This window comes from Heteronotia binoei, chromosome 1 (assembly GCF_032191835.1).
Source record: "Heteronotia binoei isolate CCM8104 ecotype False Entrance Well chromosome 1, APGP_CSIRO_Hbin_v1, whole genome shotgun sequence".
In the NCBI taxonomy this organism is placed as follows: Eukaryota; Metazoa; Chordata; class Lepidosauria; order Squamata; family Gekkonidae; genus Heteronotia; species Heteronotia binoei.
The window spans coordinates 225,066,112-225,092,750 of record NC_083223.1 but is presented as its reverse complement, the minus strand read 5'-3'; the positions used below and the strand labels follow the sequence as shown (position 1 = coordinate 225,092,750).

Here is a 26,639-nt window from a genome sequence, read left to right as displayed (position 1 = left end):
GCCAGCTGTGCTTAATTTCTACAATCACAGCTAATGAAGAATAGGCCTGATTAAAAGCTCTCTGTGTTTACAAATTTCCCAGTACATGTAAATGGATGACATGTATTTCCCTTTCCAGGGAAAGGAATGGGGGCATATCTGAGTAGGGGCTTTGTGTGCCCATCACTGTCTCCATACCTATAAGACTTCCCTGGACAGAGAGGGCAAGTGGGCATATTCCAACATTCCACTGAATTTAAAGAAGCTAGATTGTACCCAGAGGCCAACATCTATGAAGAAATCTGTTGCTACAAGTAGAACATTTCTCTCCCCCCAATTTTTTTTCCTTCCCAGCAATTCTCCATTGTAGCAACATGCACCATTCCTTTGATAACTAAAGAATGATCTTTTCCTACAGGAGTTGATGTTCTGGCTCAGCTAAACCATGTGGACAAAGGGTCTCATTTCCTCTTGTTTTAAAAGATGAGAGTCTTCATCACTTCTTTTTTCCTTCTTAGAATTACTTCATACAACCACTTTGCTCCCATCACAAATACTTTCTAAAAAATGCTGGCCCAGATCCACCTGCAATTGGGCCGTGGTGAGAGAAGTGCAACTATGTCAGTGAATCCACAGCGGGTCTATGGAGGCTCAATGGATGCATTAGGATACCACTATTGAATGTTTTGATAGAAAAATACACAGGTGGGTGGATGGGAAGGAACGTTCATTTTCACTCCTCTTTGAGGACAAGCAACACCACTCACTCTACAATGGTCAAACCCACAACTCTGTGGTACAACACATGCTTCACATTAAAAATGTCCCAGTTTCAATCTCTGGTCTGCCTGGCTAAAGCAGGCTTGGGAATGACTAAAAAGAGTACTGCTAGTCAGAAGAGATAGCAGTGGATCAGATGGACTGACCCTGTCACTTGGTATGGGGCAGATCCTTAACACTCCTAAGCAAGACTAACATTGTAGGGCTTGAAAATCATGGATGGATTTCTTTTTGCTGATCTGTAACTGCTTCATTCTAGAAATAGCAAGATGTACTGCATTCTTACAACTGACAATTGGGACTGCAGCTAGGGGAATGTTTACATGGGGGTTTTCTTTCTGGGGGTTCTAAGACATGCAACCTACCCATCCAAAATGCTCCCTGACATGTAACTAGGGAAGAAGCAGCCTTAGTGTGTTGCTTTCATAAAAAGACTGCCTCTCTGTCTCTCATTCTAATGGACTGTGCTTGGGAGGGGAGCAGCATTGTGTACTTTTCTCAGTGAGGGAGTCATCTACCTGCCATCAGACCTCATTGCTTTGTCAGGGTAGAAAAGCCAACAGTTTACATGGCTTCTCTAACTACAGCCCTCTTCACATTGTGCCCTGTTATTTTGCCTTTTGGAACTGGCTGTACCAATTTAATCTCCACTGGCTAATCCCAAGCAACTAGAGTTGCCATATCAGAGATCCTAGTAGTGCTTGCCAAATGACATCTCATGGTCCAATTCAAGGCGCAGCAAATACGAATTCCATCAATCTCCTCTCTTTGGTTCCTGCTGCATTGCAGTGGCTCTCCCTTCCATGTATATGATTTCCCAATCTGGGAAATGTAGCTCCTTGCATGTTAGTTTGAGTCCATCTCCAGTGATCAGCTTCCCTTGTTCTGACCGCCTCCTAGTTGGTTGTTCTTGCCATGAGCACCAAAGAAAGGGACCAAATAAAACTGGTACATGAAAAGATGAATGAAAATGAAAAAGAACAACAAAAATAGCAACAAAACAAGCACTTATAGGTAGATCAGTTGCACTGTACCTGTGTGTCGTATGGTAGCATCTCCAGAGCAGAGGCTGTTCTGGGATCTCTCTGTGCATTGCTCAGCATGGAGTACATTGCCAATAATAAATAACAGCAGGAAAATCTCTAATTCCTGGGGGTATATGTATTCGCTTCTGGACAATGCAAGATCTGTCACTTTGCTAAGCACATTTGTCACTTTGCTGCTCTGAAGGTCAGTAGATGGTGGTGATATATTTTTTAAAATCTACCAGAGACCAATAAATTTGAATTGATCTGTCTTCAAGGTGCCCTTCACAAAGACTACATCAGCCTACAGGTTTTTACAGTGCTGCAGCAGAGACAATGACAAGCAGGGAGCCCAAACATTTGGCATCAGCTGTTTAAAGACTGAGGAAAATGCAGCATAGATACATTGTGGGAGCAGACCGATGCTTGCAAAAAAAAATAAAAAATACCTAGGGTATTCCTTTTATTTAGGCCTCAGCCCAATAACAAGCAGGAACAAGGTTAAGCCCTGCCAAGTTCATACAGACTAGTCAGAAAGCAAGCTCTAGTCATCCAGAGCTCAGTGGAGAGCACATTCTTTGTCAGCAGGAAGTCCCAGTTTTAACCCATGCAGTCTCCAGTTAAAAGGCAGTAGGGCAGGGAAAGGCCTCTGCCTGAGACTTTGGAGAACAGCTGCCAGAGCAGACATTATTGGGCTACATGGACCATCAGCCTGACTCAAGACAAGGCAGCTTTTTATGTTCATGTCCATCCTAAGCGTGGTTTCCTACAATGGCCTAAGTCTCTACTTAGTGCATCTTGCACAGTTTCTTCCCTTTTAAAACATCCCTGTCTCCACAGCTCTTGGTTATTGCTTCTTAGGGACTGTGTGAAGAGCAATAGAATATCAGCCACTTCCTGCCTCTCATCCTGTTCAATGAAAATGAAAAAAGACCAAGAAAAAAAAATGTGCGGGAAGAAAATACACTTGCCTCTTCAATGTTCAAACGGCATTGCTGAACAGACTATCCTTATTCAATGCTATATTACAGATTATGGTTTGCTTCATTCATGCAAAGTGCTACAACAAGTACCATGAAAGCATTCCCAAACAGGAGTGATGAAGAGGAGCACAGCAGCAAAAACTGGCAGGGAGGAAGGGCATAGGAGGCCACTGAAATTCAATCTGATCAGATCTATCAAAACAACTGCAAAAAAAGAAAGACAGAAAAAAGGGAGGGAACAGGAGTTGGACATTAGGGCTTTGGGCACAAGTCTGTAATCTACAGTTTGGGAGCAAACTGGAGCACTGGTCAGATATTGTTTGAGAAGTTTCATTTTTCCCTTTTAAAAATGAAATCGGAGGAAGAGGATTTGTGTAAAATCTGAACTTATTCGTAAAACCTGGATGGCGTAAGGGGGAAATAAATGCAAAAAAAAATAGAAGCCAGCATGGGCTAGAAATCCCTTGGACTTTGTTATGGCAGTCCACACTCACTTTTTTTTTTTGACGGTGACGATTCGGTTTGTTCTTGAGATATGAAGAAGGCAACAAAGTTATTTGAAAGAAAGTCAAGAACTCCTCTTTAAACCCAACATGATATATTTAAATCTGGCCTTTTGTCATTGCATTCAGATTGGTCCTTATGAAGGGTGGGGTGGGATATAAAGTAACTCCATCATGATCTTGTAGGTAGAGTTGCAAAGATGGCCCTGCATCCATGCCTCCGTTCCTATAGTGCTGCCCCTGGTGAAGAATCCTGCAGATTTCAAACTTCTACCACAAAGCTACATTCCATCAGTAGATAAGTGAACATGGCAAATGTCTTTTCTTCCTCCGTTCAATAATATTAGATCTATATCTATATATCTTTCTCTATATATAGATACATATGGACGTTATCTTCCAATAGTTCCTTTAGAAGCCCTGTATGTGGCAGTAGGCTTCCAGAGATGAGAAAAATATGTACAAGAGCCAAAGGAGCACGAAGAGACATGAGGTCAGAATCTTGGGAGTCCGTGGCCCACCCAGCTCACCTCCGATCTCCGGTCTTCGCCGGTAGAGGAGCACGCCAACACTGATAAAAGCAAATATAGTAAAGAGGGTGACAGAGAAAGCCAGAGTGCCTGGGTCGACTGTGAACACGTTGCCGTTGGCTGCATGGTAAATGGCAGCGATGGACCAAGCGACGCCAATCCCCAAGAAAACATTCACAGCATTGCTACCGGTGACGTTACCTATGGACGCATCTGCATATTGATCTTGTGTTGCTGCTACTTTACTGGCAAATGTGTCTGCAAAATGAAAAGAAAAATTATTATTTATCTGGTATGTATAATGTGCCTTATCTCCAACATAGGGTGAAAACAGTTGTTACATTCTTAATAGCAGTCACACAGGATTCTTTGTGGTGGGAGCTCAGCTTTACATTTTGCCACAGACATACAAGTCAAATGCTAGATTAGTTCTCAGATTTGTTCCCTTCACAACATTAGTTATGGTTTTCACAGCACATGCACTGATGCAAACATTGGCTCATATCACATGGAGTCCCTGTGATCCATCAGGAAACTTGCTTCAAACCATAATTTCCCACCTCTAATTTACAAGGGAACTGTGCTTTACATCAACTGTGGTTTTGGTCCGTGAGGTAAACACTGGAAAGAAAAGAGGGGAGGGGGGCAAGATTCCCAAGGTTGGTTCCTGATTTAAAGGACTTGGCAATTATATCTGCACAAGGCTTCTCTGTTGAGTGTTTTATATATCACATACATGAAAGCACTAGTGGTCCACCCCCCCCCCCATTTATTTCCTGTACCATTTGTTTTGTTGATCTTGTGCAGCTCCAACTGCAAATAGCTATTCAGTTAAAGAAGAGTAAGTGTCATTTAAAACCCACCCCAAATACATAATTGGATCCATTTTGTGGAAATGTTTAATGGTGATCAAAGACAATGCCAGCGGCTGAATGAATACTTAATGAACTTCAGCAGTTCTAGGTCACCTTGGGTAAAAGGGGATAAAGAATAGTTTGGAATCAAGCTACGGCTGCTTAAAATTTCATATCTCCCCTCCTACCATTTCCTGCATGAAGAACTTGAGCATGTATTTTTTCCCATGGAGTTTTGAATGCAGACTTATGAAATCCCAGTTGGCAGCCAAGCTCCTCTTTTTCATGCAAAGAGGAGGCCAAATATATATAGCAAGAAAGTTAATTTACAGTGAAATTCAAAAGCTGCTTTTGCCCACAAAAGCAGCACTGTGGAAATGTCTGTAATCGCTGTAAAAAAGAAGGCAATTTCACCAGGCTTTTGTCTCTGTGGTTCTACAACATCGTAATAATTATGTTTCATAATTGATGTCAAAATTACTAGGCTTCTTGTGGCTACCTATGCGACAGCCACAGGAGCTGCTGAAAGACACTCCATCACAACGTCAGAGCTACTGCCCACAGACGTTTTTAAGTCACAGGAGGGTTTTTTCAAATTCTCCCCACTTAAAAGAGAGAGGAAAGACTAATATTTCTGTTTCTTATGAAAAATATACTTGTTTGGCTTTCATCTATTAGATTCCACCCCTTCCCAAGTTAAAGAGCAGATACCAAAAACTTATTTGTATATGCATTTGCAATTTGAACTTGTTTTATGGAAGACACTACCAAATACATATGGTAACAACTTTCAAGGTTCTTAAAATAAATGATAGGAGAGGGAAGTTGTGAAGTTCATGGGGGAAAAAATCTCTCTGGAGACTTTTGAGCAGAATCTGGATAAATTATCTGCCAAAGAGTTTAGCTAGTTCTGCAGATAACTCAGGCTGAAGACCACAGAATCAAATAGCTAGAAACAGGGCTGGCATCAGCACACTTTGAGGTGGGCTAGCAACCAGAGCCCATGGCTTCTGATTGTGGGGAAGAAAACAGGAGAGTGTTGGGGGAGGGGCATGTGACTGGGGGTGAGGAGGAGGTCCTGAGAACTTTCTGTGTGGGGCTTCCCAAAACCTGGAACTGGCCCTGCCTAGAAGGAATTTCTGTGATATCAACTATCCATTCATGCCTTTCTATCATAGACTTGGATATCTCTTAATCTTTGCTCCATTTTCCTCGTCCTATATACTGAAATTCATACAGCCACTGCTATGCACTTCTGCATACAGCTTAATAGAGTATTCAATGTTTGTTCATTCATGATTTCCCCCCTCCCCAACAGTAACAGTTCTATAGACATGATTTAAGTCCCATTAATCACCAAGGCAAGTCAAACAAAATTATTATACCTATAAAATCTTATTGCAATCTGCTAAGGAATTTAACTCCCTCAAAATACATTTTATAGAGTGTGGTCACACACTCTTTTAGTTCTGTCTTACCCACGGTTCCTGTTCAAATTTTATGATCATGTCCAGACAACCACGCCTGTCCCTCCAATGCAACTCATCAGCATCCCGACTTGCCCCAGTTTGATGTCAGTGTTATTTGACCCCAGAGAAAGTCCAGCCCTTTCCCCCAGAAGTGGCACACATTCGGGTTATTCCTGTTTGGACAGCTAATGTGCGATACAGCCCCTTGGGATTTTTGGTGCCTGCCATTTGCCCCTCCCACCCTTTTTTAATAAAAGCCCCAGCAAACATGTGCGTGACCAGATCATCAGGAATCTGAGGTGAGGTTTCTGCTTCTCCTATCAACACAGGATCCATAGGAGAAAAACAGAAAAAAAAATATTTTTTCAATGTAGAGGATTTCCAGATATCATTATCACTGCCTAGTTCCAGGAAAGTAGTTCCTGGCAGTCCCCTAGTTTGAATAGGCAGTTAACTCCTGGAACTCCACCCCCCACCCGCCCCTGAAGCAACGTTTGATTTTTCACCTCCCAACAGTTGGGCGCATGTTCAATGAAAACCGCATGGCAGGAATCACTGTCTGATTGCTCAGCAACTGAATGAGAGTGAGACGACTTTGGATCTGCTTACTTGGTTGTGCACATGCTCCAAGAAAAGAGCGTGATAGCATTCAATGTCAACAGCAGAACGAGATTGGGACAAGTTGCATTCTTGGACGATCTTCTGATCAACCCCGCGTCAAATCAATAATCAGCAGTTCAAATTTGAGCGCTGCATGTCTGTTTTTAATGTGACGCGTGACCACATCCGTAATGTACTAAATTCACTTTGGTTTTGGATTTAGATCTCACATGGACAGTTTAATTATTCCACTTATTAATGCATTTCACTCAATACCAGCACCACATTCCAATGTGAGACTGTACTGGAGTTCATTTTGCCAGAACCATGTACAATGCAGCCCACCAATGTTTCCTTTGCATAACAGAGAACGCTATGTAACCTAGCTGCCAAGGTTCTATCATTTATGCTAACTGCGACACCATTGCATTCTGTCTACCTCTCCCAATGTTTCATTATACTTTGATAATACTTTAAAAACATAACACATTTCTTTCTTCCCTTCCTATTAAGGAACACACAATGCTTTAAAGTATTCTTCTGCTACATGTTTATAATTGGCAAAGAGAAACTGTTATACTCTTAATTATGTAACTAGAAGGAATTATTCATTTGCTTTAGTTTTCTAATCGTCCCAGTATGGTCACAGGGGACTAAAAAGAAGGCCAAGTAGAGGCTGAGATGCAGGGGCAGAGTATCTGCTTGGCATGCAGAACATCTCAGGTTCAACCCCCAACATTTCTAGTTAAAAAAATCAGATAGCAGGTGATGCACAAGGGCTCTGCCTGAGACCCTGGACAGCTGTTGCCAGTTAGAGTACACAAGACTTCCTTTTGTAAACCAAGGGTCTGATTCAGTGTAAGGCAGCTTTATGCATCTATGAGGCCAAACAAGTCAACCCAGCAGAAAGAACACCGTGAGAGCCAAGAGTTAGGAAGTCCCTCTTTCAAGTCTCATCTCATCCATAAACTTGCTAGATAGTCTTCAACAAGCTGCTCTTCCTGCTCCCTCCAGCATGGAGGTGGTAATATTGACCTCTTACAAGGTTGTAAGGATGGCTGAGATAACACATATGAAATGTTTTAATTACCATATTAATATGCAAGCATTAATGTTTAAATCTACATGCTATAGAAATAAATAGGAATAAAAAAAATTAGTTTGCACTGCCAATTCAGCTTAAACATGCTATAGGGCATACAATTTATAAACTGTATGCTATTGCAGAGAATGGAAATGATTACAGATGCTCATTCAAGGATTAAACTGTCATTTTTAATGTAAAGAAGATTATTGTCAGGCTGAATCTATATGTAACCCATGCCATTTTAATTTTAACATTTTAACATTTTATTTCTGTTGAACAGTTTAGAATTAGGGCCTAGGGAGCAAAAGATCACAGAGCATGGGCAAGGGCCCCACCCCCTCAGTCAGTCTGGCCTGCAGCGGGAGACAAAGGATTTAAAGGGATCCTGTTATTGCTTTTGAGAAGAGGTGGAAGGTGGGTAGTGCCCGCCCTTCTCCTCTCTGTAAGATTTAAAGGGTCCTCCAGTTTACTGGCAGGCCATGTGCTCCCGCCAATCAGCTGAAGGGCCCTTTAAATCTTTTAGGAGGGGAGGGAGATGGGTGGCTGGTGGTGGTTGAGTTTGAGGACAGGGTTTCCCCTGACAGCCAGCCGAAGGAGTCTCAGAGTGGTTTACAATCTCCTTCCCCTTCCCCACAATAGACACCTATGAGGTAGGTGAGGCTGAGAGAACTCTTCCAGAATTGCTCTTTCCAGAACAGCCTCTGACAGTTATGACTGACCCAAGGTCACTCTAGCAGCTGCATGTGAAGGAGTGGGGAATCAAACCCAGTTCTCCCAGATAAGAGTCCATGCACTTAACCACTACACCAAACTAGCTCTCTAAGAGAAATCGTGCAATATTTTTGGACCAAGTATTCCTGACAAAACATGGAAATTTTTTCTCAGGCAGTATTAAGACTGCACAGTTCTCATGCATATGTTTTTATAAACTCAATCCACAGAACAGAGCAGCACAGTGTGGCAGAGAATGAGCTCAGTCTAAACATATCTGTTCCTCTTTATGCTAGCACATATCCAACATCCACAGATCTTACAAAATGGACTATCTCTCACAATAAATACTTTCAAATGTTCCAGTCAAGTCACTAGCATTATCACAGTAATCCTTACAAAACTCCAGTAGGGGATGAAAGCATTATTATTGTCCACAATTTGTGAGGGAGGGGATGCTCACCATTTAACATTCTCTTTTGACATCACCTCAGTGACATGGACACTCCCACAGTATGTGCTCATCCTTTATGTCTGGTAATGTTAGGAATCCATGATCACATGGACAATGAAATGACCCCTTCTCACAGCAGTGTCACCCTCCATTGAAACACAGGTAACACCAGGATAGGAGGTAGTTGTCATCTTGGTTTCTTCTCTTGCAATCCCAGACATTACCAGGGTAGAGAATGAAGCTCCAGCATACATTTAAATGAGGTGAGATTTGAAACGAGGTGGTCATTATCATAGTCTCTGTGCAGTCTTACATGAAAGCTACATGTGAAAGGCTTCAGGGCTTGTTGGTGCACAAGATGCTTCCTTCCACCCTCAACCTCCCCCCCCCTGCTTCTGTCCCATAAAGAGGAAGGGGTGCACCCCTTTCCCAATAGGCTTCTCTTTGTCACAGAGAGACAAGGAAGCTTCCGAGTGCATTGCTTCAAAGGCGCTGAAGCCCATAAAAAAATTAACAGAAGTTGGCAGAAAGAAGCAGAAATTTTGGTTCATATAACGCGTTTATCACTTTGAAAACCAAGTAAAGACTTGCATATGTGAATGCAACACCACATATCTAACATCATAGAAAGAGCTTTAACATCACTTTTAATCAGATATACATTTACTAAGGAAATGGAATGAGCCTTGCATTCAAGGTGCAGAGTGAGGGACATTTCCTGACAATGTGATGAAGGACTGGAAATCTGCAGTTTTGGCTGAGAGCATAAATGCTCAGCTCTAAGATTTAGAGTTATGAAGAATAGCTATTTCACTAGGTAGGGAGAAATATTTTGAAGAACCACCAGTGGGGAATTGATGATGCACCTGTGGTTTAATTAAGGATAAAGACCTTGAGATGACTTATCTGAAGCAGCAGCCTCTCACCTTAATGTCATCCAGAACTTTCTCAATAGCTCCTTTGACAAGGACCTCCTGAGTCTCTGAGGAGGAATTTAATGGTGTAAGCCTGGTGGATTACTTCTTCAATGATCACCTGACTTTTGCTTTCCACTTCACAGCCCTCTCCAAATCAAGTTAATGAATATGATCAAAAACACAAGGTTTCAAATATAGAGCTTTACATTCTGTTTTTCACCATTATGAAAACTGACCACTGAAGTACCGGTTATTCCCCATTGTACCTAGAATGGTGACCAGCCCATGGGGTGGGAGGGAGAAGAATGACACAAACATAGCTTGCTGGGAAGAATCGAGCCCCAACTTTATTGATTACAGGCTCCTCAGGTCTTGACACAGCATAGGCTGGGCACAGTGGATGCAGTTGACAGCCCAACTGCTGTCAGCACCTCCCCCAACCTGCCTGTTATAAGTGGGGGCAGAGAGCTAGAGTTGGAAGAAATGGAAACCACTATTCCTAACCATCACCATCCTCCTGGGGGTGTGGCCAACCCCTGAGGCTGGATGTCCTGTGCCCTGCCTCCCAGAGCCTCTTCAGGAGACTCCCTTTTTTGTCATGCTAGGAACTCACCCTACACAACCTGTGCTGCTCCCCAACCAGTGCCTGAACACCAGCAGCGAGTTGTGATGGTTATGCTATTTTTAACAGTGCAAACAAGCATACACAGTAAGTATATTATCTAATATGGGGAAGGTGAAAACCCCATGCCCTATCAACAAATTAGCTCTGGGTAAAATTCCTTCTTGGCCCTTCCTTTTTATCTGCTGCAATCAGAGAGGAAGTTGCTGAATGCCAAGCATCTTTTCAGCCTGCTCCTTTCAATCTGAGCTGCATGCCAGGGGGTCTACATGCCCCACCCATTCCTTGAGGAATGACCTCTGAGGTGGGCCACAGGAAGCTGCTTGAAGGTTGCCTGGATGACTGAGCCCAATTGCCCCAAATGATCCTTGCTTCCCCTTCCCTTCCACCCAGGCACAAATGCCCCCCACCGCCCATTGCTGGAAATTTGTCTTAATCTATACGGCAAACAGTTTGACAGCATCTGATGCTCCCATAGCATTGAAACTAAGCAGATCTGAGGTCAACCAAGTTGGATGGGAGACTGCTGTCAGAGTCATGGAAATCACTCTGAGCTTTCTGAAGGAAGAGTGAGACATTATCAGTAGTAACTATATTTGGGGAAAGTAAATGATTTGATCCATTCTGTAGTAAATTACATCCTTATTATCTGGACAGGCTGTGGGATACCTAACAACACATTCTGCTAAATTTTAAATATTGGAAAATATCAATGGTGCTAAACCAGTTTACTCTGCCATAGGTTTACATGGAACCCACACAGTGAACTCATATAGACAGGAGATTCAATATGTTTCTTTGGTAGTGTGACTGCTGCTGAAAAGGTATCCTTTGTGGTCAGCTCTCATGCTGCATGGGCAATACAAGGATGGGCTAATCAGTAGTCAGTGCTGCAAAGCCCAAATGAGAAACAGGTGGGCTAGGTGCTTTCGCCTTGCATTTCTAGGGCTGTTGGATGCAGGAGGGAACTGCAAACATTTCAGATGAGACAACAGACACTACTGGTAAGAATTCTCCTGAGCCTGTAAGTCAGATGGTGACTACACCATATCTGACTAGTCCTGTCTGTACACATGACATATGTAGAGAGAAGTCCATGGATATAAAGGGATGGGGGAGTGCTGTCCCTACTCATGACTGAATGCGCAGGCACTGTACACATCCATGCGTAATCACCTGCATGTGGGCCTAGTGCTAGTGTGCTGGCTCCTACTTCACCCATATGCATGTTGGCTTTTTTCTACATATGCTATGAATAAAGGGCTACTTTGAGGCTGAAAACCCACAGTTCTCCCCTCAGTATTGGCAATTGGCTGCTGAGCAACGCCCCTAGGAAACTCTTTGGCTTACTTCCTTGTGGTCAACCTTCCTGCCCATACTTTTCTGGTCTGCAGCCTGTCCAGCTATCTTGTGGCCAGTGACTTTGGCTTTGATTCTTCACTTCTGCTATAAAAAAAGCTGTCTTTTTTGTAAAGGCTTCTGTCTGGTGCCTTTAAAAACAGTTTAATGTGCATATTATAATTTTATCTTCATGTCATGAAAACTTAACTTGCTCATTACTACATGTCCAGCTGCTGTTAAAGACAAAGAAGCAGCCAAGAATTGCTGCACCTGCCCATCTCCTCTTCCAGGGCCTCCTGAAATTGTCCTGGCTGGCGCATCTGAAGTGCTTTGAACATTCCTTAAAGAGTTACACAAAGGTCATAGGTATTATCAGGATGGGATTACTTCTGAGGGTTTCTTCCTACTTCTACTGTCAAAAACACCACGGAAAGGCAGAGGCGGTAAAACTTTACAGGAATGTGGTTATCACCAGAGCTCACTGAAAATCAAAGAGAATCAGGCAGGATTTGTCTCCCCCCACCCATGGCCCTAGCTAACAATCAGTCCCATAGCCTCAGGCTAATTAAATGATCTGAGTATTTGATGTCAAACAAGAATTTCAGAGAACACATTGCGTCTTTAAGTATAAACAAGCTGCACAGCTTTTCAGAAGCAGCAAAATCTCTTTTTGAACCATCAAAGTTAAACCTGGTGTCATCAAACAGTGCTAGATGTAGGAGAGGGAAATAAGACTTAATTGCTGGAAAAACAGGCAAAGTACTGATTGAATGAATTTTTAAAAAGAGTGAAGTGTTAAAAAACAAGAAGGGGGCATGCAACCCACCAAGAACATCGGAGCAAACCACTTTCATTTCAGTGGGGCCTGTTCAGGGAAAAAAACTTTGTATGCTGCAATTTCACAGTTCTGTAATACTGAGCCCCACCATTCTGGCTTTTTTTTTTTTTTAAACAAAACAGACATTTCAATTATATAGCCAGCACATGGACATATATTAAATTAAAGCTCAGCTACTGAATTAAAACTTAGCTACTTAATTTGTGTCTGCAGTACAACTGTACAAGAGAGAGCTTTGCCCATGGGATGAGGACAGGTTGCTTTCATGGAAGTTTCCACTGCAGTTGCTTCTATTGCTAAAGAGGCAAACAGCATTTCAGCTTAGATTTTTACAAAAATCCGTAGCTTGCCTTTTCCAGCATACACGGGGACCTTCAAAGAAATGTGTGACTCATCAGCATTTCCCCCTATTGCTTCCATTCTTGATGATCAGCCTGAAGTGCATCAGGCACCACTAGTGCCCTTTGAACTAAGTTTTAGAACCACAGCCACCGCACCCAGTGACCTTTTAACATTGGAAAAATGAGGAGGACTTGAATTGTACATTTTCTCAGCAAATCATTAATGCAGCCTTTTGCTGCATGTCATTCCCCTGAATGCAATAGATGGCAGCGTAAGGATGGTAGATAAGAGTCATCTTGAAATAAGTGTCCCATTTATTACAGGAGAGCTTCCTAGAGGATTATACCAAACAGACAAAACAAAGGAGATTTATACTGAAGGGCAATGACAGTGACAGACAAACCCATACAACATAATCTAGAGTAAATCTGCTGATTATACCTGATACCACATGTTCCAGATCATATCGTGGTATTTAGTAGTTCTTTATCTACAGCATGTAGCACCCACAAGTTCTACTCTAATAATAACTATTGTTCTTTAATAACTTTTCCTATAAATTCTTCTAAGAATGCAAATGAAAGCTCATCTGTGTATTGCAAGCCAGGATGTAAACTGGTGCAAAAATGTGTAAAATCCATTCATTTTTTCCTCTGCAATGTATTAAAATTGATCTTAATTAAAATGGACCATGTTTTATCTGAACTATCTGTATGCGTGTCTGTGAGACCTTAAATAAGGATGGAGCCCTGAGGGGTTGTAAAATGGGGAGCCTGAGGACCCTGGGTGGTCAGAACAACATCCTTTCTGGCAGTGTGGAGAAATACTTAATCACCGCTGTAAAAAACAGTAATGCAAATGAAATGTAGTTTTCCAGGTCACATTATCCAAGTGTGAGATGCAGTCTTTGAGCCACATCTAGATGAATTCTTCTTGTTTAATTAAGTCTATTTGTGAATAAATAGATTAACGTGTGCAGCCTAAAGCTGCAGTAAACAGCCTGCTTTCTTTGGAGAAGTCCAACTGAATGTAAAGGAATTGTTTTGAGGACTGTTAACCAAACCTTACAAGCTGCATAAACCCACAGTCCAGATGGAGAATCCTGGATTGTTGCCAGTTCTCCAGGGATCCTTAGCACAAAGTATACTATGATAACATGAAAAATACTGGCAGGGAATTAAATTATGATCACCATGTAATTCGTATATTTTTTTACCTGGCACAGAAGTTCCTAGTGCAACAAATACCACTGCAGTTACTGAATCCTTCAGGCCAATGGTGCAGCCAAAATGGGATGCCAAGTCCCCGATGAAGGCTGTCAGGAGACCGATCATTAAGATGGATACAACAAAACAAGCCCAACCGTTCCAGTAGTCCGTTGGGGGGACAAAGGCAAAAAGGACTTTCCAGAAGACGGTCAGAAAGTGCATCACATAATCAAAGCAGGAGGGCAGCTTCTCTTCCCCACATTCATCATCGTCATCATCCTCACCTGGAAAACAAACAGTATCAGAAAGTAAGAAAGAGACAGACATATCAGTGAAAAGTTGCCTTTTTATTTCTGGCCACCTAGAGCGGCACATACAATCATCATATTTATGGTGGACACTTCCATGACAGCAAGGCTAGGAAAAGCCTTGTATGAGACCTTGGAGATGTGGTTTAGCCGAGCAGCTCTATCGCTCCCCTCCTCAATTCCGTATCCCCAAGACCATCTGTTATTTCTCCATTACCAATATCAATTTGCAAGGAGTCTTCAATGAACAAGGTTTTGTGGCAGAACTTTTTGTTTCTTCAGTGGATGTAATTTTAGTTCTTGATGCATTGTTGAGTACAAGCTGATGTAATCTTATAAAAGCGAGGAGCCAGAGAGCACTGGACATCTGTTAAAGCCTGGAGCATTCAGGTGTCCTTGTTATGTGGCTGCCACATCTTCTCAGGAAAACAATGATCCTTTTTAAATGGATCAAAGAAAAATATCATTCTCTTGTAAACAGAGGAACTTGCAGAGAAAGATATTGGCCTTTTCTGAAATATACGTGACTTAAATACTTCTCCTGCATATCTACATTATCTAACTGATCTCTGATGATTTGTTCTCATGTCTCCCAGTACATGAGACTGTAGATGAGAAAAACAAATCCCAGTAGCAGGCCCATAATATTATTTGTTTATTTATTTTACAAAAATTATACCCCACCTTTCCATCCTTATCAGGGCCATCTTGGCAGAGAAGAGATTAAAAAAACATGCATATCAGCATGTCATAAAAACCATTAAAACTAGCCACAAACGCGTAATTAAACAAAACCAGGCTAAAATACACATTCAAAAACATAAACACAATGATGAAAACATAGGACAAAAATAAGAGGAGGAGGAGGTGGTGGCAGAGGAGATTTATACTCCACCATTCACTTGGAGTCTGAGTGGCTTACAATCTCCTTCCCCTCCCCACAACAGACATCCCGTGAGGTAGGTGGGGCTGAGAGCAGGGCTGGTCCAAGATTGTCTGGCACCATGGCAAGGGTAACTTCTGGCGCCTTCCCCCCACACTGATGGCATCACCAAGTCACATGGAGACACCCAATTCAGCACCCCCCAAAGGCCAGTGTCCTAGGCAGTCACCTAGTTTGCCTAGTGGCAGGGCTGGCCCTGGCTAAGAGAGCTCTTTTGAGAACTGCTCTTAAGAGAACTGTGACTGACCCAAGGTCACTCAGCCAGCTGCATGTGAAAGAGTGGGGGAATCAAACCTGGTTCTCCAGATTAGAGTCTGCTGCTCTTAACCACACCAAACTGACTAGGCAGGATGGATAAGTGAGGGAAGGTCAGACAGAACAAAAAAGTCATCACCCACTGGTGGATAGTGGCAATAAAAGGCAAGTCTCTCTGGAGAAACAGTTCCTGAGTTTTGATGCCACAACCTATAATATTGTGCTGTGACCCCATAGTTCATTTGAGAGTGCAATCTAAATTGATGAGGACATCACAAAATCCAAAGTCCATATTGTTTAAAGCTGAAACTATATACTATGAGGCAAACATGGGGCTCCCAAGCCTGTGTTTATCATGTAACAGTAGTGCTGCAGGGTGGACCATATTCAGGGGAAAAGTGGTGGAAGGGATGGGCTACTTAATTCTTTCCCTAGCATAAGAACATAAGAACGTAAGAGAAGCCATGTTAGATCAGGCCAATGGCCCATCCAGTCCAACACTCTGTGTCACACAGTATCAATTCTTTTTTTTTTTTTTTTTTAAATATATATATATATACACACACGGTGGCTAATAGCCACTGATGGAACTCTGCTCCATATTTTTATCTAAATCCCTCTTGAAGGTGGCCATGCTTGTGGCCGCCACCACCTCCTGTGGCAGTGAATTCCACATGTTAATCACCCTTTGGGTGAAGAAGTACTTCTTTTTATTTGTTTTAACCTGTCTGCTCAGCAATTTCATTGAATGCCCACGAGTTCTTGTATTGTGAGAAAGGGAGAAAAGTACTTCTTTCTCTACTTTCTCCATACCATGCATTATCTTGTAAACCTCTATCATGTCACCCCGCAGTCGACGTTTCTCCAAGCTAAAGAGTCCCAAGCGTTTCAACCTTTCTTCATAGGGAAAGTGTTCCAGCCCTTTAATCATTCTAGTTGCCCTTTTCTGGACTTTCTCCAATGCTATAATATCCTTTTTGGGGTGCGGTGACCAGAACTGCACACAGTACTCCAAATGAGACCACACCATCGATTTATACAGGGGCATTATGATACTGGCTGATTTGTTTTCAATTCCCTTCCTAATAATTCCCAGCATGGCGTTGGCCTTTTTTTATTGCAAACGCACACTGTCTTGACATTTTCAGTGTTATCTACCACGACCCCAAGATCTCTCTCTTGGTCAGTCTCTGCCAGTTCACACCCCATCAACTTGTATTTGTAGCTGGGATTCTTGGCCCCAATGTGCATTGCTTTGCACTTGGCCACACTGAACCTCATCTGCCACGTTGACGCCCACTCACCCAGCCTCAACAGATCTTTGGAGTGCCTCACAATCCTCTCTGGTTCTCACCACCCTGAACAATTTAGTGTCATCCGCAAACTTGGCCACTTCACTGCTCACTCCCAACTCTAAATCATTTATGAACAAGTTAAAGAGCATGGGACCCAGTACCGAGCCCTGCGGCACCCCACTGCTTACCGTCCTCCACTGCGAAGACTGCCCATTTATACTCACTCTCTGCTTCCTATTACTCAGCCAGTTTTTGATCCAGAAGAGGACCTGTCCTTTTATTCCATAACTCTCACGCTTTCTAAGGAGCCTTTGATGAGGAACTTTATCAAAAGCTTTCTGGAAGTCAAGGTAAACAACATCTATTGGGTCTCCTTTGTCCACATGTTTGTTCACCCCCTCAAAGAACTGTAACAGGTTAGTGAGGCAAGATCTTCCCTTACAGAACCCATGCTGAGTCTTCCTCAATAACCCGTGTTCATCAATGTGCCTACTCCTTCTGTCCTTGATAATGGTTTCTACCAACTTTCCCGGTATTGAAGTCAGACTGACTGGCCTGTAATTTCCCGGATCTCCTCTGGAACCCTTTTTAAAGATTGGGGTGATATTTGCTACCTTTGAGTCCTCAGGAACGGAGGCAGATTTCAATGAAAGATTACAGATTTTTGTCAGAAGATCCACAAGTTCAACTTTGAGTTTTTTCAGAACTCTCGGATGTATGCCATCTGGACCCGGTGACTTATTAGTTTTTAATTTGTCTATCAGTTGTAGGACCTCCTCTCTTGTCACCTCAATTTGACTCAGGTCTTTCAACACCCCTTCCAAAATTAGTGGTTCTGGAGCGGGCAAACACTTCTCATCTTCCACAGTGAAGACTGAGGCAAAAAATGCATTCAGCTTTTCAGCCATTTCCCTATCCTCCTTCAGTAATCCTTCTACCCCTTGGTCATTCAAGGGACCCACTGCCTCCCTGTCTGGTTTCCTGTTTCTAATATATTTGAAGAAATGTTTATTGTTGGTCTTTATGTTTTTTGCAATATGCTCCTCATAGTCCCTTTTTGCCTGCCTGATCACAATATTGCATATGATTTGCCACAGCCTGTGTTCCCTTTTATTAATCTCACTTGGACTAGCTTTCCACCGCTTAAAAGAGTCCTTCTTACTTTTTACAGCTTCCATTACTTTGTTTGTTAACCATAAAGGCTTTTTCTTATACCTGTTTGTGCCTTTCCTAACTTGTGGTATGTATTTTATCTGAGCTTCTAGGATTGTAGTTTTAAATAGCCTTCAAGCTTTCCCAAGGGTTTTGACTGTATTTACCTTTCCTTTCAGTTTCCTCCTCACATGCCTCCTCATCTCAGAGAATTTACCCCTTTAAAGTTAAACATGGTTGTGCTGTTCTTTTGGGGCAACTCCCTATTTTTAATTATTTATTTAATTTAATTATTTTAAATTATTTAAAACATTTTTAAGCTGCCTCCCTTCCTTATGGACCTCGAGACAGCTGAGAATACAGATAAAATACATAAAACCCAAACTTTAAGATCACCATTTAGGATTGTTAGTAATTTAATCAAATTGTTTTCAGGTGTCTCCTAAAGAATAAAAGTGAGGGGGGCAGATATACTTTCCTGGGAGGTTATTCCATAATCATGGCGCTGCCAGGGTTTCTTTTTTTTTTGCAGAAAAAGACCAGGAAGAACTCATTTGCATATTAATCCACACCCTCTTATGCCAAGCCAGGGAGAACTGCTGTGAAAAAAACCCTGGTGCTGCCACTGAAAAGGTCCACTCTTCTGTATCCACCAAAAGAGCTTTTCTGATTGATGGGACAGTCATCTGGGCCTTTCACTGCAATCTTAATTACTGGGCAAGAACATATGGGTTCTCAGATACCACTAGGGATGCTAGCCTCCAGGTGCCCTGGAATTACAGCTCATTTCCAGACTACAGGAATCATTTCCCCTGGAGAAAATGGATGCTTCGGAGAGTGGCCTCTATGGCAGGGGTGGCCAATGGTAGCTCCCCAGATGTTTTTTGCCTACAACTCCCATCAGCCCCAGCCAGCATGGCCAATGGCTGGGGCTGATGGGAGTTGTAGGCAAAAAAACATCTGGAGAGCTACTGCTGGCCGCCCCTGCTCTATGGCATTGTATCCCACTGAGGACCCTGTCCTCTCCAGGCTTCACTCCCAAATTTCCTGGGTCTGGCAACTCTACTACTCCATCCCTCGCCAGTGGCCAGGAGTTTATGATTCTATGATTCTAGTGTAGAAAATCAGTTTGGGGACAGGGCTGAGCCAGGATTAAACGTCTAGCGCAGAACTGGAGGTCACAGTGAATGAAGAATACATTTACTTCTTACTAAGGAGAGAAGTGAGTCACACTCTGAATGTTTTGCTTAATATTACTGCTGCTAGCTTAACGGCCAGAGATTTTCTTGCAGCTATGGTCCTGTCTCACAGCACACATTTACAACTCAGTTCTCTCCTTAATAACTAATGAGGAGTTACCTACATAAGGGATAATAAGCGAGGCAAGAGTTAAGAAATACCACATGGGATGGCACATTGCAGTGATGTGTACTCAAGCCCTACCCCATGCATGATGGTGCTAAGCTGCTAGCATAGTTTCAAATTTTCCCATGTCTATATATTCCAGGATTATGAGATGCGTGTCCTGAGATCAGAGTGCACCAGAGGTAAGAGCTTCTTTAAAATGCTTTAAAAGGGTTTAAAGCACTATGGTTTAAAGTAATTTTTTAAAAACCCACATTAACACAACCTTTGCCCTAATAAATTGAGTCACCCTCCCAGATCTGCTTGGAAGCCTTTTCATGTTATATTCTGCCAAAGTGCTTTATGGGGAGAGATGAAGAACCAAGACAACAAAAACCCATTAAGAGAATCAAAAACATGCCACTAGGAATAATTTACTGCATAGGTATATATTAAGAGATGAGTGCCAAGTCTTAGTTCTATGACTCCCTGAGCATTAAGAAGCTAAGGTTAGCCCAAATGAGTGAATACATCATGGAGTGTAGCACTCTTTCCTTCAAAGTGAGGGTCCCACCATAAGAAGCTGCTGAGGATGCCATACATACAAAAGACCCTTATATGAAGAGGATTGGTGTCAGGTAAGCTCTTCTTGAGAGTGTCTGGTGCTCATTTTATTCACCATTGAGCCAGATCTCCTATAAATCAGATTTTTCTAAATGAATTAACATAACTGAAAATCAAGTTAGGGAAAAGTTGAATAAGGTTGAAAATCACAATGGGTGTTATTATTGCTATTTTTTAATTTCTGCCACCAAGATAGATCACAAGTTACCAAGAAGCAAAATTAATTAATTAAATTAAAATTAAACAGCCATTATCAGTTTTATTTATTTATTTTTCATATTTATATCCTACCCTCCTTGCCAAAGCAGGCTCAGGGCGGCTCACAACAATTAAATATCAAACAATAAAACAGTGAGTAAACAAATTAAAATTGACAATCATTCATCAGTTAAACAGTTAAAACAATTTAAATTAGTTTAAAATAATTTTAAAAAGTTTTTGGTGCAAAAGTTGGTGCCATACAGCGATGTTGGGCATCTACTTATACTGTAGGTTGACTAAAGGCATGTCGAAATAGTAACCCTGATCTGGCTCGCTAAAATTTGTAATATGTGTAGTTTGATCCCCAGAAAAACCATTGAGAGAGGTCTGCTTTCTAATACGTACTCAGTCCTATCAGAGAAAAGTCAATGTGAACAGCTGTCAAATAGAGCCACTTCTTTTTTTGGAGGAGATGGTGAGAAAAGCTTTACTGATAATATGTCACAACCTGTCAACCGTTATGAGAGCTACATAGATACCATTATGGATGTACACTGAGTACACTGTGAAGTGGTTTAACCACAGGGGTGTTTTTCATTAGATCAAGGCACCCATCAGGAAGGCTGGAGGTGTTTGCAGGTTTCTGAAATTCTATCCTTCTCTTTAGGTCTATGATTCATAGAGTTGTCAGCTGCCCCTACTTTTTATGAACTGTTCCTGTTTTGAAATCACAGAAAGTTAGAAACAATCATTACGAGAGCCTGTATGGTGTACGGTGTCAGACTATGAATTGGGAGACTAGACTATGAACTCTGCCCTGCCATGGAAACTTGCTGAGTGATCATGGGCCAGTCACACACTCCTAGCCTAACCTGCCTAAATATTCTTGTGAGAATAAAATTGAGGAGAATGATGCTTTGGGTCTCATTGGGGAGAAAGGTAGGGTATAAATGAAGTCAATAAATACATAAATTATGGAAAGAGTGTATCTTTTGTGTGTGTGTGACAGTAGAACTGCATGCTTGAATAAGGTTCAACAGTTTCAAAGAGCAAATGTTTAGAATAAGGGGCTTCTGGAGAAACTGAAGAACTTCAGTAAATATGTTTTATAAAGAGACAAAAAAAAGTTTTAGAATGCCCCAGTTGTAGAAATGTAAGGCAGAGTGTTCTAATGTTTTTTTAGTAATTTCCATTCTGAAAACTGAGATCTGTCTTCAACTTCATTGGACTAACATCTCAGTCAGTCAAAGGAGAAATTAGATAAACAGGAGGTTCCTAGAGCAGACAGAGGTGTCAGTGCACTAGAGCTGGTTCTGCAAACTGTTCACAGGCTCCCAGAGATGTGGCAACTGAATCCTCAGGTTACCCACTGGTCTTTTTCACTGCAGATGTTGCTCTGCTCCACTGGTCCTTTAACAGTTAGGCATTTGGTAACCCAAGGGCGCAACCTGGAACAGAACTGCAGACTTCTACACTTTCAGATTAGCCACAGTGCGTGTGTGTGTATATTTTGGCCACTGTGTGATACAGAGTGTTGGACTGGATGGGCCACTGGCCTTATCCAACATGGCTTCTCTTATGTTCAGATCCAGGACTCACTCTCAAATCTAATTTGCAACAAGCAGCAACACACACATGCCTATTATTCTCTTTTTTGGGGGGCTTAAAACTTCAGTCATAATTACAAGCCATAGCCAACCCAAACCATATGAAACTCTTCTTCATTCCTTGTTATCCTCAGCTTTCTCTCTTAGCCTTACCATTTCCCCATTTGTCTTTCTTTACTTACTTCTTTCTATCATTAACATCAGGCTATATGCTCAGTGGAGACTGGGACCAATTTCCCACTCACCTTATGCTACTCTCATGCTCCTCTTCTCAGCAATGCTTCCATCTAATTTCACACTATTTGCCCTGGGGCTGCAACTAGCTTTGGCTTTTTCACGCGGCAAACAGAAACTGTTTTTAGAGGTTTCTGTTTGCCGCACGAAAAAGGTGAACTAGTTGCAGCCCCGGGGCAGATAGTGTAAAATTGGACAAAAGCCCCGCTGAGAAGAGGAGCATGAGCGCGGCATTAGGAGAGTGGGAAATCGATCTGGGAAAAAGAAGAAGCGAACATAAGAGAAGCCATGCTGGATCAGGCCAATGGCCCACCATCCAGTCCAACACAGTGGCCAAAAAAAAGGGAGGTTTATACTCCATTCTTCACTACCCAAAGAAGTCTCAGAGTGGTTTACAATCATCTCTCCTTTCTCTCCCCAAAACAGATGCTCTGGGAGGTCGGTGGGGCTGAGAGAGCTCTGAGCAAACTGTGACTGGCCCAAGGTCACCCAGCTGGCTTCATGTGGAAGAGAAGTGGGGAATCAAACCCTATTATCCAGATTAGAGTCTGTCACTCTTAACCACTACACCAAGCTGGCTCAGGAATCAGAGTTTTTGTTTTGTTTTGCTTATAAAACTGTCAAGCACAGTGCACACTAATGGAGCTAGTTTGAGAATAATAAAAAATTATCTCCATTTTGTAGTTTTCTCCTTTCTCTGTTTCTTTAACCCTCTCCCCACATCACCTTCTTTAAAAGCATGCATCCAAATAACAGTGGCAGTATTGGTGTGACAGGGATTAGGTTGGAGACTATGAAGAGCAAAGACGCAGAGCAACATCTGCTGCGGAAGAAATCAGAAAGTGAATGGAGAACTCAGTTCCTGCTCATGGCAGGAAGTCTGTGAACAATTCATAATGATCCCAGGTGAAAACCCTGTGTTCTGTAAATTTATACTGTTTTACTGGTTTTTAAGTTGTTATTTATATTGATTTTCATATGTTTTCATCTTTATGTTTTGATCTGCCCTGAGCCAGCTTGCAGGGAAGGTGGACTATAAATGCAAATAATAAATAAATAAAACTACCTCTAGCATATTTCCACCTCCCTTTACTTCAGGAGGCTCCTGCTTATCTAATTTCTCCTGTAATTGGCCAGAATGTTAGACTAATGGAATGAGAAAGACATTTAACCTGTTGCATCAATTAAGACCAGCCTGTTGGGAATTTTAGGTACATAATGCGGCATTCCCCTCCAGTGCCATGGCTCTTTGTTCCAGTTCACCACTTACATTGGTTGTTTGACAACCAATCTAAGTAGATTCCCAGACAGAGCATGCTGACATTTCTAATGAAGCCCCAGGGCCCACTGACACTGACTTTCAAGGTGGTGCTGATAGAGCATCTCTCTCTTCTCAGGAGAAGCATTCAAAATCACTGAACCAGTGAAGCCAGTCCCAGCAAACAGCCTTCAAGCATGAGGGCTTCACTACCCATTGATGGAAAAGCACAGGATTCTAATTAAAGAGGTAAGATGCAGAATTGCATCAATCATGGCCTCTTAGAGAAAATTCCTGGGCTAACTTTGACAAGCTTGCCTTTCCTGTTCCAAGTTTGCCTTCTAGCTCATTTGTTCGAGTGGGGCATAAAAAAGATGTAGGTGCTTTCAGTCACATGCACTCTTCCTGTAAGTTGGAATAAAGACTCCATCAGAGTTCAGAAAAGACATGCGTGATACACAGCCTGTAATGCTTCCTCTCATTATCTGAAAACTGGGACTCAAGTGATAGGGCCATAATGTAGACAGAGTGTCTCTATCTATCCCTAGGTCTCTATGGGGCAAACCCTATTTGTCTGGCATTGATGGCCAACGAAATGGTTATGTCCAGCTGAAAACAGAAAGTGTCAAAATGCACTGGAACTGGGACTGTTCATTGGTTTCTCTGATGAGACATTAAACCCTGTCTTGCTGAGTTTGAATGTTACAGCATATATCCTGCTCCTCAACAGAATATCAATATCCTATATCTAGAGGAGTTAGCCTCTAACAAAGAGAGCTGTGTCTCTTGAAATGCTACAATAAAATGTGTTAGCTTTAAAGGTGCTACAGGGCTCTTTACTATTTAACATCCTATATGACACTTTAATTGAGTGTGGTTTATGATTTTAGAAGAATGGGTGGATGGTATAGTTCTATGCCTGAATCTACATTAAGGCAGGCAAAATAAGTTTGTGATTGGGGACATGGCACTTAAAACTGCACCCACCAATAATTGTGTCCTGGTTGGAATATATATCATCTAAAGTGAAAAGGAAGAGTAATACTTTACACACACACACATACACACACCCACACACACACAGTGTAACATTTGAAGAAGAAACTTGCAGCTTTTAACACACATATACTTTCAGATACAGGATCTTTCATATACTCCTGAATTCAGTTATAATTTTTCAGTCTTTTCCTGTATTTAGCAAAGGTTTTGTATCTTCCTGGATTAGCTCATTTTGTATCTGTCCTTTTCAATCTTTGTAATTTCTACATTCTTGGAAGAATTCCTTGCAATTATAGTACTTTCTGAAGAATAATTTTATAGATTAAATAGAAATTTTATACATAATATTTTTAATATGTGTACTTACACATTTAAAATCTGAGTTGTGTTGAGAGAGTAGAAAAGGAGACTTTTTTCCAAAGTTGCATAACACTAGAATTTGGGATGACTCAATGAAAAAGGGCTGGCAGTAGTTTCAAGATTGCTAAAATAATGTGCTTCTCTATATGATGGATAATTAATTTATGGCATTCACTTCAGCAAAATGCACTGATTAGTACTGGATTAAATGGCTTTAAAAACTGATTAGACAAATTCATGATGGATTGGCTATCAATGGATATTATAAATGATAACTAAATGAAACTTTCAAGTTCAGAGGCAGTATACTTGAATGCTGGGGACAAATAATAGGTGGGGCTTGCGTCATTCGTGTGCTAGTGATGCCCTTCCTGGGATTATCTGGTTAGCCCCTGCTGGAAATGACATACTGGACCACATGGACCCTTGATCTAATCCAGCAGGGATCTTTGCCAGTATGCAGCTAAAAATGTCAATTGAGAAAGCAATGAATTCACACATCATATAGGAACATTCAGCTCTAGAGAAATTATAGTTACTACAATGAATAATTTATATATAAATATATAGTTATTTTTAGAGATTAAGCAGTTAAATTTTATTTGTTGAAATAAACTACTAATTCCCATCACCTATTACCAATTTTTAAAAATTCTGATGCCTTAGGAAACTTCTCAGGCAACTTGGAGCTAATCTCCCCTCAAATTCTGCAGAAAAAGCTTAGTCCCAAACTAGACATGATGGCATCCTGTGGACGCAATAAGGACACAGCTGCCATTTTGAAGTGATTGTAAAATACTGTGAGGGCTCAATCCTGATTAGGCCCATCAAATGGTAGGCTGAGGTACTCTTGTTCCTCCCTGCTACTGTTTCAGCACTTGAATATTCACATCTTGGGGGGGGGGGGCAAGAGCACCATGCTGCATGCCCAATCAGGATCCTTGTTGAATTTTAAAATCACTTAAAAATGGCAACAGCATCCTCATGGCTGTTATAAGGATGCTGCCATGTCTAGTTGGGCCCTTAGTTTCTATCTACTGTGATTGTTGTATCTGGGATAGGATACGACAATCAGGCAGGAGGGACCTATGGGACTGGCCCTTCTGATGTGGTTCCAGCTGTTTAAATATTATAGTATCGTTGTGTGAGTATGGGCGGAGGGAGGAAGCCACATATCAGCTGGCATGTAGAAGGTACTAGTGCCAAATGAGAAATTAAGAGGCAGATATGGATCTGGGAAGTCAGTGGCTGGTGAAAAGCTGGAGTGTGGCAGGGGAGGAAATGACTGGCCATGAAGAAGGGGGAGGCAAGGAAGGTGACTTTGGGGTAGTGGTTAAGTGCATGGACTCTTATCTGAGAGAACCAGGTTTGATTTCTCACTTCTCCACTTGCACCTGCTGGAATGGCCTTGGGTCAGCCATAGTTCTGGCAGAGGTTGTCCTTGAAAGGTCAGCTGCTGTGAGAGACCTCTCAGCCCCACCCACCTCACAGGATGTCTGTTGTGGGGGAGGAAGATAAAGGAGATTGTGAGCTGCTCTGAGACTCTGAGATTCAGAGTGGAGGGCAGGATATAAATCCAATATCTTCTTCTTCTGCCTGCCATTTCCTGCTCCACACTTCCTTCCTCCAAGTGAGATTTTGAGAGGCAGTTTACCACATTGCAGGGAAAAAGAGGTGGAATGGGCTTCAGGGGGAAAGCAGTGGGAGAACTTATAAGCTTTCCTGCATTACCTGACAATTTTCTCCTGCAGTTCATATCTGGCTTCCCTTTGCATTCTCTGCTGTCAAACATCTGGAGTCAACCAGGGTTTACAGT

The 26,639-nt window shown here is 41.9% G+C and overlaps 1 protein-coding gene across 5 annotated transcripts in view; it reads right to left on the bottom strand.

Moving 5' to 3' along the window:
* Positions 1-3,184: 3,184 nt before the first annotated feature.
* Positions 3,185-26,639, bottom strand: part of SLC8A1 (solute carrier family 8 member A1) — a 366,099-nt gene continuing 342,644 nt past the window's right edge. For all 5 annotated transcript variants that reach the window (XM_060248436.1, XM_060248411.1, XM_060248427.1 and 2 more), the window contains 2 exons: positions 14,252-14,527; positions 3,185-4,058 (listed from right to left, as the gene is read on the bottom strand). In XM_060248436.1, coding sequence (XP_060104419.1) covers positions 3,682-4,058; positions 14,252-14,527 — 653 coding nt within the window. In that variant the 3' untranslated portion in view covers positions 3,185-3,681. The remainder of the gene's footprint in view (positions 4,059-14,251; positions 14,528-26,639) is intronic.